The 15,069-nt window shown below is 41.8% G+C and overlaps 1 protein-coding gene across 2 annotated transcripts; it reads left to right on the forward strand.

The window, feature by feature from the left end:
- The first annotated feature begins 608 nt into the window (after positions 1 to 608).
- Positions 609 to 11,578, forward strand: LOC115529869 (high affinity cGMP-specific 3',5'-cyclic phosphodiesterase 9A). Of its 2 annotated transcripts, none has more exons than XM_030338995.1 (14): positions 609 to 864; positions 1,691 to 1,852; positions 2,006 to 2,057; positions 3,430 to 3,532; positions 3,979 to 4,121; positions 4,315 to 4,374; positions 7,811 to 7,988; positions 8,511 to 8,633; positions 8,972 to 9,064; positions 9,222 to 9,289; positions 9,391 to 9,493; positions 9,585 to 9,689; positions 9,884 to 9,940; positions 10,932 to 11,578. In XM_030338995.1, exons 1-14 carry the CDS (start codon positions 777 to 779, stop codon positions 11,121 to 11,123), a joined length of 1,527 nt encoding a protein of 508 aa, XP_030194855.1. In that variant the 5' UTR covers positions 609 to 776; the 3' UTR covers positions 11,124 to 11,578. The 2 variants fall into 2 exon arrangements, with proteins under 2 accessions (XP_030194855.1, XP_030194854.1); XM_030338994.1 differs by having other exon boundaries at positions 9,884 to 10,030; positions 10,932 to 11,576.
- Positions 11,579 to 15,069: the final 3,491 nt, after the last annotated feature.

Genomic DNA, 15,069 nt, shown 5'->3' on the forward strand with positions numbered 1-15,069 from the left:
TATCTGTAATGACGTTTCAGATATCTGTAATGACAAATTATAGGACCGTTTACTTTAGGCGGGAGCGGAGCAGCTCTCTCTCCACACATCCCCTGTGTGTGGGCTTGTTCAATTTCATGGCATTTTCTCGTGATCTTTTCGATCACAGCCAACGCCATGACTGCTCCTTTCTTATTCCATTCGGAAATGAACCCACTTCTTCTTTGATTATGGCGGCAAGGGGAAATGACGTATTTCTGGATATCTAAAACGTAATGCCCAACACTCAAATGACGTTTGAGATATCTTTAACTTTCATTCTGCCTAGGCAAAACTGAATTACAGATATCTGCAATTGTCATTTAAGATGTGTGACGAGTTGAATGTCGTTTTCCGTGAAGTCATTGCAGATATCTGTAATTCAGTTTCGCCTAGTCAAAACTGAATTACAGATATCTCTAACTATCGTTTCGACTAGTCAAAACTACGTCACAGATATCTCTAACTGTCGTTTCGACTAGTCACAACTACGTAACAGATATCTTGAATGAAGTTGTTGATATCTACAATGTAAATTCCGGATAGTCAAACATAGTTAATAAATGTCAATTCGGCTTGCCATACTCCGACAGGCTCTACGGCTACGGAGAGGGCTTTCTGTGTCTACGTACAGCACTTTACGGAGGACGCAACAGCTAGGAGGGGGTAGGAGGAGGGCGGTGCTCCGTGGAGGTCCTCCTCATCACGCACGGACGTGCTCTTGTTCACAATTTACAGCAGCATCAGCAGCACCTGATATGGCTACGAAGATCATCTACTTCACGGTGAACGGGAGGCCCGAGAGAGCCGAGCTCCCGTTGGATTGTCCAGCGCAGGACTTAAAAGGTAGGCCTAAGTAAAATAACAACGCTCACAGATCACTTCTAACGTGTAATTTTGGTGAATCTAAGCTCCCTATCATGGTGTTTCTATCGGTGTTAAAAGGGAAGTTCAAGGAATAAAGAAACTATTCTCAAATGTAATCTTTGCTCAGAATGAAATAAACACTTTCTTCAAATAATAAATATGTCTTTAGGCCTATCTCAAAACCACCCAATATTAATGTTTAAATGACTAGCATTAAACTTCTTGTGAGGTTGTGCCCATTTTAAATCCAAACGCGACAGTGAGTCAAACCAGCAAAAACTAGAACAAAAACTCATTGGTCTGTTTTGTGTTATTAACGCGATATGGAAATAGTCCACTTTTGCACATGGAGGAGAATATTTGAGTAATTTCACAGAGACCAGTTCCTCTGTGGATTGTAAAGGGGGGAGGAGGTGGTCCAGTTGAGACAGACGCTCCTGAGTCAGGTCCAGGATTATATAATTCAGTTAAATTTGAGGTGAAAGTCGCGTTTCAAACGTAAGCCCTTTCGGTTCGGATATACACTGTTATATACTGTTTTATTATACCTCGATTTTTTTTTTTATTATATAAATGTTATTTATATTAGGACCAATCTCACCTTTTGATGCACTGCATCATTATAGCCTTAAAATAGTTAGCATTTGTAGGATAGTCCATTTAGCATCAAATTAAATGATCACATAATGATCCAAGATCAAATTGTGAATTGTTGGAATCATACATTTTATAAGCAGGCCCTTGGCCTATACAACGTCACAACAATATCAATATCATGTAGCGTTTGTTTCACATTTTTTTCTAGACTTATTCCGCTCTGCGGCCGAGGCAAGACCCCACGACATCCTGAAGCTGTACAACCCCAAGGGCAACCTCATCAACATCTCCCCCCGCCTGGAGCCTAACAACCCCAGCTCCTGCTACAAGCTGGAGGTGGTGGCCGCAGACTGCACCATCGAGCTGTTAGGTATCTCTATCGTTGGCACCGAGTGGCACTCTTGGTTCTTATCAATATAACCAAGAAGGGTACTAACTAGGTGTAAAATAAGGCCAAAGAAAGATCCTAGCCTGTGTTCTGACGGTTTTTTGTTTTTGTATTTTCTTCGTACATATGCTGTAGGTGTGGAGCTTGCTGTGGCACTCGGATTTAACCTCTCCACCATGGAGAAAAGGTAGGCCCATTTTGTTTTTGTACTGTTGTGTTTTGGGACTTGGACACTTCTCAGACTATGCATCCAACAATTGGACTTTCTTAATTAACCCAATTGTTTTATTTACATGGAAATCCAACGTGTGTTTCAATAATAATAATAATAATAATAAATTCAATTTATATAGCGCCTTTCAAGGTACCCAAGGTCGCTTAACAAGAGGTGTACACAGGGGGGGGGGCAGGTTAAAGGCCATAGGCCTCTAAGAAGAGGTGTGCCTTCAGGAGCTTTTTGAATGACTCCACTGAAGTGGCACAGCGGATATGGAGGGGGAGCAGATTCCACAGAGTGGGGGCAGAGGCGCAGAAGGCCCTGTCCCCAAAGGTCTTGAGTCTGGTGCGGGGGGTTTCCAGCTGGTCCTTAGCAGAGGACCTGAGGGACCGCAGGGGGGTGTAGGGATGGAGGAGGTCAGAGAGGTAACGGGGGGCCAGAGCATGCAGGGACTTGTAGGTGAGTTCAAGAATAGGGAGAAGAAAAATAATGACCAACTGATAATTATTTCAGGTGACAATGTAATCTTCCATTTATGACGTGTTCCAGCTTTATTCACTTTAAGAAAGTAGTATCCACATTGAATATTCACTTGCAGAACAATCTTTCTATTGGCACCAAGATGGCATATTATAGCCCTTGCAATTTGGAGGCACACTCTATTTACTTTGGGGATAGAACATCGCTATTTTTCCCAGGTACTGTATCGAAGTTAGAAAATCCAGTATTGTGACAACAATACAAATTGAGACCTTCAAGAAATGTTAGACCTTCAAGTTAAAAAAGACAAATCTTTGCTGCTACCTTGGACATTTAGTTATGCACATTTGCATAAAATCAAGATAAAAGCAAGCAAGTCTACATATAACTGGGTGATAGCTTTAATAGGTTGCAACGGTGGAGTGAAATCAATTCATGGCACGATGTAAACACGTACATGTGTGGAAGCTAACATTCAGCTTCAGTCTGAGCTAGGATGAGTTTTCTGAGCTCTCAAAAACCAGACCAGGTGCCTGGCAAAAAGGGGCCTGTTCACGATTCTGATTTTAATTTGGGCAAGTGAACATGACATTTGGGCAAGTCGAACATGACCTGTACTTGCCCGATGGGCAAGTGCTTTTGAAACCTTAGTGTCAAACCCCTAGAATATATAAATTGTGGAGAACGAATTCTGCTTCTGCTTCTGTCCTTTCGTTTATTCATACAAATGGATATTGCCAATTGATCAATTACTTCCAGCGTTCATAGTTGTATTTTAAATAAATGGTTTGGTCAACTGTGAAAGTGGCAAGCCTGTACTTGTGTTCTGTAGTTTTGATTGAAGTGGTATTTGATGGATCAGACTGCAGGGTCTGGAGAAGAAGATCTTGGCCCAGGTGGTGGAGACGCCTGCAGTCGTGTACGAGATGAAGAAACAGGTGGACTTGTTCCGGGAGAAACTGGAGGTGAATGTCAAAGCTTCTAGGTTTGTTGTTGTATGGTTGGTTGGACGATTATAGTTTATAGTCAGTAAATGATGGTCATCAGCAAATATTATTTACTTAAATATATATTTGTAATCTTTTTAATTAGATTCTATTTAACTCAAATAAAAAAATTATCTATAATGTAACTAATTAATGTAACTAAAAAAGTACAGTCCAGTGAGTTATTTTCATCTTTGTTTGAATGGTGAAAACAGAAACCAACCACCACAGTGAATATTTGGTATGGTTTTATCATCCAAAACTTAGCATCATCTACATTTCTCAATTTCTTCTTTTAGATTTTGATCTGCTTCTTCTTGTTATTGTAATGCATGTCTGCTGTGACAGAATACCTAAGTACATATTAACTCATTCATGAGGCGACGCCAGGTTAGTTGACCTCACTGTGTTTATGTTCCACACAGAGTGTGGAGCACCTCAGCTGGCTGGGGCTGTTCAAGGAGCTGTCTGATGGACCACACAAGCCCTCCCCTTTCTACCACAAGAGACCTCTACGCAAAACCTGTGATGAGGTCAAACACGTACGGGACAAATTTCTCCAGATGAGGCATGATATACTTATCAGTCTTACCAATGGAGATATGTGTTGTTGAAATGGTTCAAAATATTACAATATATCTTCTAGAAGCCATAAATCAACATTTAATTTCCTCCACCAGCTACCGTTTCCATATTATATGGCTGCTAGCCAGTGTAAGTGTCTTAATAGTTTATAACCTTTGTATTTGATATCTATATAGCTCTCTTGAGGTTTCCGAAGAAGTGAAACAGTATTTAAAGACCCCGTCCTTTGATAATTGGTGAGTAACAATTGACCATTTAAAATGATCAATGATGTTTGTGTGTGTATGCTTGTTGTGTTGTTTTGCTGCACCTGTCTCCTAGAGAGAGAGAGAGAGAGAGAGAGAGAGAGAGAGAGAGAGAGAGAGAGAGAGAGAGAGAGAGAGAGAGAGAGAGAGAGAGAGAGAGAGAGAGAGAGAGAGAGAGAGAGAGAGAGAGAGAGAGAGAGAGAATTGTGCTTGTGTTCCCAGTAGGGATGTGTCGGTCGCGACCGATTCGTTACAACGAACGAATCCCAAACGTGAACGACAAGAACTGGTTCCCCAAAACAAGAAGAACTGGTTCTTTGATTTTTTTTTTTAAACATAAACCAAAAATATGGTCACGTAAATAAAATATACAAACGAACAGAGCTTCTTCTCCCCGCGACTTATATTGATTGAGTCTACAACGTTCTCAAGATTCAGCCAATGAGAGGTAGCAATGGTGTTGCAGTGGCACCTGGGTAAACCAATGACAAGGCGGTACCGTCGAATATGCGCGCTTTCTGTCTGACGTATCTTGGGTCATACCATTCGACGTGGGGCCACTCATATATCCCCCTACATTTTTTCGAAAATAGACTTGACCTCCATCTGTTTATTGGATAAACGCATTTCCCAAGAGTCTTTGCTCCATTCTACGTCAATTTAAGAACAAACAAAGAAATTAAACTGCAGTTCGTATTTTTTATTTATGACCATGAAAGTTCTGTAATGCCTGAACAATGAAGAATTAAATGTAAAGTAAAATAAAATTATAAATGTAAAACCATGAATGAAATATAGAGAGTAAGCAAGTGGTATAAATATTGGTGGGACGTAGGACACCTAGAGGTGGTTTAAATTATGCTCACGGCCGTCTCGCGGGGGGGGGGGGGGCACCAAATGACGTAATCTGACGTAACGAACGAATCAAAACGAACGAATCAAATAAACGAATCGTTATAGTGAACTGAACTGAAAGAACTAGTTCCCGGAAAAGAATCATTTTGCCCGTCCCTAGTTCCCAGTACCTCTGATGAATTTATCAAGAGGCTAGGGCAGCTCTCCCCTGCTTTTCAAGTGGACCAAGACACACTCTCCATATGAATATGAATAGGAGCCCTAAAGGGTTTGCAAATCAAAAGGAAGTCTAATTTACAAAGCTCTGTGTTTGAAGGCTCTGCTCGTTGGATAGGAAGAGGAAGTGTACGCAGATTTTAATTGGTTCTATTGTCATTGTGTTTTAACCAAAAAAAACAGGAGATAGATAGATAAAGTGTTAATTTAGCCTCTGACGAAAACAGCTTTTCCTTCCTAGTTAGATTTACTGCATTTCACAAAAGATGTTTTTATATTTTACCTAGTTATATACACTTTTGTTTTACAATACAATCATCCTTGTTTATCGGGTGTCGACTCTGATTTATCAGAGTCGAAGAGATGGGATGTATGCGAACCAATGGATCAATTCAGGAAATTCTCTGCACCTAAATACAGAATTCAAGCTCTGTCCAATACAGATGGAGACTTGCGTACACTAGACAATAGGAACACGTGTATTATTAGGACAGAAACCATATCATTTTCCAGGGTGTTATGTCACCCTAGTATACATATCATCCCATTTTAAAATAAGGGTCTTAGGTGTGAGGTGGGTTGGTTTTTGGTAACAATTATTTAAAACCTAAACTGTAGTGGTCTGAATTATTACATTTCTTTTTAAATTATTATTTAGACTCATGCGTTCCACTGCTCTGTGATGGGTTACATGACACCAAATACCCCATGCAAGGTACAAGGAGGAATGCAATGAATATAGTTGACTTGCTTTCCTAATTTGTAACAGTTCCTGAAAATGTGCCAAATCAGAATGTTATTTTGTTTCAACAGTGTTTCAATGTGAGCCTATCATTTATTGTCAATTATGGCATGTCTAGACTAGCTTAATGAGACAAGTGTTCTGCTACGCAATGAAGATCAGTTTGGCCACGGCTTGTCAGAAATTGTTATGCTGCAGTCTTATGTTGTTCAAAAAACACCAGCCAAACCCAGTTGAACCAATGGGATCTCCAACATAATAGGTTTATTGTTTAGGTCATCTAAAATATGAATGTTTAGCCCCCTATCGACTGCGTTGAAAGAACCTGCAATAAGTGACGTATGTCAAAGTTCTTTCCTGCCAAAACAAAATGGGTGACATTGGTTTTATTCAAATGATGTACATTTATTATTATTATTATTATTATTATATTTTATTACCCCCTTGTTGATAATTTTAGTAGCCTTTTAGAATGTTTTCTCTTTCTAAACATTTAAAGCAGCTTTATTTGTAATTATCTTGATAAATGAAATGTATTTAAGGAACTGTTGGAATGGACCCTGGGTCACTCCAAAAAAGAATATGGAAGACCATCATCACTTACATAAAATAGCACTGAACAGCTCAGATGACCTAAAGCAAAGAATTTGATTAAACAACATGCGTATGAATCACAATGGCGACAATAAAAAACAATGCTTTGACTAATATACTAAACATCACGTACATTCACTGACTAAAGATAAAAAAAAATCGCGAGAAATTTTATCAAAATGCATTTTTTAATGCTGAAGCTATCTTAAATGTCATAATTTCAACTCAGAGTAAAATAAAATGTCATCCATTTTATTTTGGCACGACAGAACCTTGACATACATGACGATTTGCTGTTTCTTCAGTCGGGCTAAACGTTCATAGGGGCCATTTAGGATGACATAAACAATCAACTTATTCCGTCTTTTAGGTTGTCAGGCTGGTGAAACATATTGTCAGCTGAGAAAAGCCCTCAATGGCAAATTCCTGTCAATCTTTGAACATTTCCCCACAAGGCAAGCTCGCTATTACAGTTCTTAAACAAGAGAGAATGGTCTTTAAGGAGCAGGACGGTTGGACGGTGAACACAGAGAGAGAGTTTTAAGGAGGATTTAGGCATTAGAGACGGGTCAAAAAGGAGCAGGTAGGAGTTAGACAGTGGATATAGAGACGGGTCATTAAGTAGCAGGTAGGGGTTAGACAGGTGATATAGACACAGGTCATTAAGGAGAAGGTCAGGGTTAGTAATTGGATACAGAGAAAGGGCACAAAGGAGAGGGTGGGGGTTAGATAGTTTATTCTTAATAGCGGTTGACTGCGGTTAAAATTTACCGCAGTCAACCGCTTCCCAGACAGAGCTCCCCAAGTCCACACACACCGCCCAGACAGAGCTCCACATGTCCACACCCACACCGCCCAGACAGAGCTACACACGTCCCCACAGACCGCCCAGACAGAGCTCAATCCTTCCCATGAGTCCTTGCGGCAACCCGGGATATGGGCAATTACCGGCCACGATCGCCATAATGCGCTCAGAAATGGCATTTGGGATTGATCCCAGAACTACACGTGTATCCCCAGGCAATGGGAGGACGCAGAGATCATGGTACTTCTTCAGGTGATGTACACAGACCTGGACTTAATAGCCACTTTCAACATCGAGCCTGAGGTCCTGCAACATTTCCTGTTTGAAGTGTACCGCAGATACAACAACATCCCCTTCCACAACTTCAAACACTGCTTCTGTGTCACCCAGATGGTGAGTGTGTGTGTGGCCTCAATTTAATGATTGGGTGTACATTGACTGTAGGTGTGTTTTTAGTTTTGGTAGTGGTCTCTCTCCTGTTATCAAGAAATTTTCCAATTTGTTGATCACCTCGATGGCTGATTGGTGTTAGTGCCAGATCAATAGGGATTAACCAAATGAGCCCTTAAAGCAAGATACTGAAGTGGCTTCCGTTGATCTGCTGCATTTGGGAATAATACGGTTCAGTTAAAGAAAAATGAACTAACCTGAACTAAAAAAGGTATTATTCTACCATATACCACTATTACTAAAAAAAATCATTGAGTCGACTTTTTATCCAAAAGACTTACAGTGAATTCAGATATAAGGTATGCCCCCAGTATGGCTGTGTGGACATTGAACTCAGGATCCTTACACCCAAAATGATGATCACCCGAACCACTACTCTATCGAGCGCCCTAAGTTTAGTCTCTGATGAGATTTATCCGCAGACGTTGATCTGATTTAGATTTGCATCATTGTCCCCTTCTCCAGATGTATGGGCTTATCTGGATGACTGACCTAAAGAGTAAGATAGACAGTATTGACCTGCTGACTATGCTCACCTCTGCTGTCTGTCATGACCTCGACCACACCGGGTATAACAACGCCTATCAGGTATCTTCCCATTACTATTTTCATACGTGAAATCCTGCAATGTTTTGCTTCAGAGCCACCTCATGTTCATAGCCTGACCCACATGTAGAGGTCATCAGCAATTAAGGGTTTTCTTTCTGAATATTAAAGCTAACTTCTGCAATAACATAACCCCTATGGAAATCTGTCACTGGATGTACAATATGTATGCGTTTTTTAAGATGCATTTCAACTGTTTCAAGTACATTCTATATTATTAAAGGAATCCCCATTTGATCTTTATGTCAATTACTAATTAGCCTATGGAGCAACAGTATGTTGTACTCTATCCCCCTACAATGAATTTTTCACACTGTCAGATCAATGCACGGACTGAGCTGGCTTTGCGCTACAACGACATCTCTCCATTGGAGAACCATCACTCCGCCGTGGCCTTTGAGATACTGGAGAAGGTAAGACCTGGGCAGCTGGATAAAAGCACTGATTAAACACATTTAAAACAACGATTAAACACTGATTAATAACTGTTAAAACATTGACTAAACACAGTTAAAACACTGATTACACACTGTTAAAACACTGATTACACACTGTTCTTCACTTTCACAGAGAGAGAGCAACATCTTCAGAAATCTGACGATAGAGCAATACAAGCGGATAAGGGAAGGAATCATTAAGTAAGTCTGCCTGTAGCCTATGTATGTGATTGACAGTGACAAACACACTTTTCTGTGTAACACTGTTCTCCCAGCTTGTGTTCAGCTTGTGTTCATTACAGATGCATCCTGGCCACTGACATGACGAAACACAATGAGATCCTCAGCAAGTTCAAGACGATCCTGCCTGTGTTTGACTTTAAGAACAAGGACCATAAAGATGTGGTAATAACAGTGAGGAATTTATGTGGAAACATCTAATGGAGTGTGTTTTTGTCCTGATCTAACGTGGTTTTGTATTTCTTAATCCACACAGCTGATGATGATCCTGATCAAAGTGAGTGACATCTCCAACGAAGCCAGGCCAATTGAAGTGGCCGAGCCGTGGCTGGACTGTCTTCTTCAGGAGTTCTACAACCAGGTAATGTCCACCACCTCTTACAAAGTCAGGTATTCAAAGAATTCACATAATTTAAAAGCAGGTAGGGTTAATGGCATCTTGCTCTTGGGCACTTGGATGCGGACAGGAAGTCTCCCAGAAGCATGATTGTGGTTTGAATTAGTTTTAGACAGCGGGTTGTTTCTGATCTGGTTTCCTGCTGCTGTCCTCCTCAGGGCGACATGGAGAAGCTGGAGGGACTTCCGGTCACGCCCTTCATGGACCGCGATAAGGTGACCAAGCCTTCCTCTCAGACCGGCTTCATCCGGTTTGTCCTCCTGCCGCTCTTCATCGAGCTGGCCAACCTCTTCCCCTGTCTGGAGGTAGGCCCTAATAGCAGCTTTAATAATCTATCACTCTTATGCAACGTTCTAAATTTGAGCTGCCGGAAGCTATTATGTTAAAATAAATCCATATCAATTAACATTCATATAACTACAATATAAACGTCTGACTCTAATAATGGCCTGCCTTTAATACAGGCTAGTGCGCTATGCTGTTCAGACAAACACGCCTGTGCCATTATTGGTTTTACGGGTATGATCAATGTAACATTAGCTAGCAATATAGCCCATCTGAATGTGTAAATGGCAGGCATAAGCGCTAAACATAGTCAGTGCTTATGCCTGAGGTGCTAATTACAGTCTGTTCAGGTTTTTAAACCTTTTATTCTTTTGAGATGATGGCTAGACATTATCATTGTTGGAACAAGATTCTTCAAAGGCATCTGTCACAGGACTATTGGTTTGTGTTAGTGGTGTAAAGGATTAAACTCCATTTAAGATGTTATGTCATATGTATTCAGATTAAATTGCTGTTAAGAAATAACATAAAAGGAAATATATATTAAATTTTGCTAACTTACATCATACTTTATTAGGACTTGCATCAGAATAACAGTACAATACAAAATATGGTGGTCTCTCAAAGCGCTTTACAATAACTGCCTACAATAATTACCCATTCATGCACAGATTCACACAAAGACGATAGTGTCAAACATGAGAGGTGACAGCCAGCTCAGGGTGATGTGTATTGCTCAGGGACACGTTGTTGCTAGTTCGAGGATCGAATTAGCAACCCTCCAGTTACCAGCCAACCCGCTCTACCTCCTGAGTCACATGCTGTCAATATACTTCCCAGATCCATACTATGGCCTAGCAAAAAGTTATAAATAATAGACAAAGACTACTCACAAATCCTACTTTTCCATTGTCCCTGCAGCAGCACATAGTATACCCTGTACGGAAGGCTCTGGACTACTACACTGAGATGGAAAAAGCTCTGGAGCGGGATAAACAGAACCGGGCTCAAGAGAAGGCTACCAAGAGTAAAGAATCTCCTCCAGGCTCCCAGGCCGCATCAGACGCTCAAACCGCATCTGTGCAGGAGTGCTCAAAGACAGCAGCACAGTGAGCAGCCCAGGCCATTTACACACATAGGAACCTATCTGCAGTCATAACGGGCCATAGACGCATATAGGAGTCTATGTGGAGTCATAAGGGGCCATACACACACATAGCAGCCTGTATGGAGGAATAACGGGTCAATATTTAACAACATTTTGTATGTATACATTTATTGGGTTTATCATAGTTATTCAATTTTTATTGTGTTTGTTTGCCGTTTCTTATCCGAGTTCGGCTTGTGGATAGAAGTAAACTCTCAATGTGATTCATACATTTTGCGTGTGTTATCATCAAATGTAAAACAAAGGAAGAGTATGGCGCCATCTATTGGACATTGACGTGCTATTACAAAGGTGCCTCTGAGCAAAAAAAAAATTCTGTGGGGTCATTTTTATTTTTTAAAGGGGACATATTATACCACTAGGTTTGAGTGTGATTAGCCTTACAAGCCGTTTCGAAAATCTGCCCCATATGACATCACTAGTGGGCGTGTCCACCTCGATATATGGGGCAGATTTTTGCAATATCATCCCACTGCAGACACAAATGGGCGTTCTCGTGTGGTGGGGGTTCCCGTTTAAGCAGACTGGAACGCCCCCTTATTATTCTTCGTTGCCTTTCTCGCTGAACTGGATTAAAATGTCAAAGTGTATTGCTCAAAAACCATGTAATAGTGTTGTAAATAAACTTCCAAAGCTTTTCAAATCTTATTTGGAAAATAACTTCACATGGTGTATCTTTTTACAATTTATTCGTTACCATCATTCGTAGTGTTGATCAGCAGTGAAATAGTCCGCCAAAGACGTTGACGTCGCTTAGCAACCGAAGACGCTGGGGTTGAAAAGTTACTGGACTACTTCCCATGCAAGTGAACGGAGCGTTCCACGGCATTGAGAAGACCCGTGTAATAAAGGCCTATAATATTTCTGTTTATGGCATAGATTTCTCCTCAGATGAGGCCAATAAAGCAATGATAACAAAAACAAAAAAACACAAACGCTCGATCTAAGGCCCGGCCCGACCCGGCTCAAGGATAGTGGTGGGAAATATCGGCGGGCCGGGTCGAGTCAATCAAAAACCCTCAATGTTTATGAATTGGCTAAACAAATGACCACTAGCATATTTAAACACGATTCAAATTGTGCAAGGAATTATACCATTGGTCATTCTGAAATTTCGTTAAGAAATTTCGGTCTTCCTCAGTTTTTCCCGGGTCAATGACCGGTAATAACCGGACAACGGAAACTCTGCTATAAACCAACCTAACTTTCAACGTCAACACCGAACCCGATTTTCCAAACAGAAGTTTCAAAATAAGATCTAGTAGTAAATACGGGTAATATAGGACTAACTTTAGCCAAGTGGGGGCTCCATGATTGCTAAATCTAATGAGAGAGGTAAAATTGCCGTTAACGAAGGAAAGCATAGTATGCCTTGCGAGTGTGCTTCGCAGTATGCCTTGCGAAAACCAGTATGCCTTTCGAAACCCAGTATGCCTTTCGAAACACCTCGTGATTGGTCGATGAAACGCTACCAGGAACACCTAAAGGGCGTTCTTGTGTCATGACGGAAAAGCCCAAGCCTGCAGATGGACCCTTCTCGATTTTTTTAAACGGCATGTAAGGCTAATCTCACCCACACCTGGTGGTATAATATGTCCCCTTTAATGTTGTTTGGATGTTCAAAAAAATATGTGATTGAAGGAGTATTTAACACAGAGTAATATTTGTATTACTGGCAAAAAAACATTTGTGAATCGAAACACCAAAAAAAATATCAGGATTTAAACCCAATTAGAAATAAGCATATTCAAATTGTATTAAATGTGTATTGAATATGCATTTTGGCCCCAATGATGTTTTTTACTTAAAATGTATGAACAGTTTTTAAATACTTGCTTATCTGGTTCAACTTTGTTATCTTATTGCATTTATTAACAGAAGGACACCGTCTTGTTGTTGATTGTGAATACCTCACAAATATTGGTATTTGCCCTGTAGAAAACCTTACATTTGGTCAGTTTTAAACAATAAATAAGTTGCGGGCAATTAATGATTTTAATTGTGATAAAGACCTAAACGATTTGCACAGTGTGTGTGTGTGTGTGTGTGTGTGTGTGTGTGTGTGTGTGTGTGTGTGTGTGTGTGTGTGTGTGTGTGTGTGTGTGTGTGTGTGTGTGTGTGTGTGTGTGTTAAGATGGAGGACCAATCCTAAATTCCTCGGATTCCTCTTGACCTCTCCTGTCTGATCAGCTGGAAGTTGACTCTAAATTTACATGAAAACCTTGAAGGAGTCTCAAAGCTCTGATTCCCTCCTTCGAAAATTCCTCTGCCGGTCTGTGTTTTAATTCTATAGTATCATGTCAGAATGATCTCACACCCCTAAATACTGGAACAAGCCTAATAAAACATGGGTGTCATCTATAGTGAGCTTTTGCTCTCATCTGTATCTGAAATAAGAGAATGATTTTAAATAAATAACATGACATGGATCTTACAATCGACCTAGGTCGGGTTCTGGACCGACTCATGGGACAGGCTGTGTATCAGTCCAGCATTTGTTTTGTTGAGCCGTGCCCCCCAAACGGGATTGGTCCTCACGGAGCCAAGAACCTTTGACAGTCAACCGTGGTTGACTGGCCGGGCAGGTCGACCCCTCCCCCGGGACCCCCCCTCTCCTCCCCCTGGCCGGGTGACCCCTCCCCCGAGCAGGGTGACACCCCGGGTCCCTCCCTTCCTCTTCTTGCAGGGCAGTCTGAGGAGAGGGAGGGACCCGGGGGAGGGGTCACTCTCCCCCAGGTCCCTCCCTCTCCTCCCCCGGGCAGGTCGACCCCTCCCCCGAGCAGGGTGACCCCTCCCCGGGTCCCACCCTCTCCATCACCCTGGGCAGTCTGAGGAGAGGGAGGGACCCGGGGGAGGGGTCAACCTCCCCTGGGTCCCTCCCTCTCCTTCCCCTGGGCAGGGTGACCCCTCTCCTAACCCGGGTCCCTCCCTCTCCTAACCCAGGCAGGGTCACCCCTCCCCTAGTTTCCTCTCTCTCCTAACCCGGGTCCCTCCCTCTCCAGTGGCGAAACTACCGGGGTGGCAAGGGGTGGCAGCTGCCACCCCCCAAAAAATGTTTGCCACCCCACTTGCCACCCAGGTTGTTAGAAGTGTCTCCAATATACATTTATTGAATGGTATTATATTTTTTGCTACTGAAGCTGTTGATCTCATTGGTAACTTGTTTAAGTTTAAGAACTAAAATCTTTATGTCCCCCCTCCCCTGTAAAATGGTTGAGTCCATGAATCCTATTTGCTCTCTTCTCACCGTGCGCATCTGCCGCTTCATTCAAATGAAAACAGAAACGGTTTGAAAGCCAAAGAACTGGAGACAAGCCAACTCTCACCATTGAAATTTGCGAATATTTGTCTAAATAATAGTCTGCTGACAGCCCCTCCTTCTATCGATGCCGTAAATATGTGACGAGATACCCTCTCTGTGATCACAGCTCTCCGTGGCTACGGAGGATTGCATTTCTCCACAGCCGTCGAAGTCCTCATATGCGATATGAACGACATTTATCCAGAGTGGGCCAAGCGCGAAAAAAAATGCCTGTGTGATCCTGTCTCTATTGTTTTGTGTGATTTGACTGGCAGTTTGTCTGCTTATAGGTCGGAATGAAGCGGCCACCGATTATTGACAGGATGGGTACTTTATTCTACCGGACTCGTTCGCTTCTCACTAGACACACGCGCTACCGCTCGCTCTCCTCGCTCGTCCACTCACTCGCTGACGTCACTCACACATGCATACGCACACTGCCATTCTCCCGCACACACATATGCTACTCGTAACACTATGCCTCGTTATTGCGACGTTCACGTTTTTCCTCATCTATTGAGAGTTAGGCTATTAAACATGTTGCATTCTATACGGCCTGATTATGTCATTATTTAAGCTACATAGCCTAA

This window comes from Gadus morhua, chromosome 17 (assembly GCF_902167405.1).
Source record: "Gadus morhua chromosome 17, gadMor3.0, whole genome shotgun sequence".
Taxonomy (NCBI): domain Eukaryota; kingdom Metazoa; phylum Chordata; class Actinopteri; order Gadiformes; family Gadidae; genus Gadus; species Gadus morhua.

Excerpts from the sequence above, each read along its gene's own strand:
- LOC115529869 (XM_030338994.1), top strand. The coding sequence starts at position 777 with ATGGCTACGAAGATCATCTACTTCACGGTGAACGGGAGGCCCGAGAGA. Across the intron at positions 2,058-3,429 it reads CTCTCCACCATGGAGAAAAG|ACTGCAGGGTCTGGAGAAGA; the intron begins GTAGGCCCATTT and ends TTGATGGATCAG. Across the intron at positions 4,375-7,810 it reads ACCCCGTCCTTTGATAATTG|GCAATGGGAGGACGCAGAGA; the intron begins GTGAGTAACAAT and ends GTGTATCCCCAG.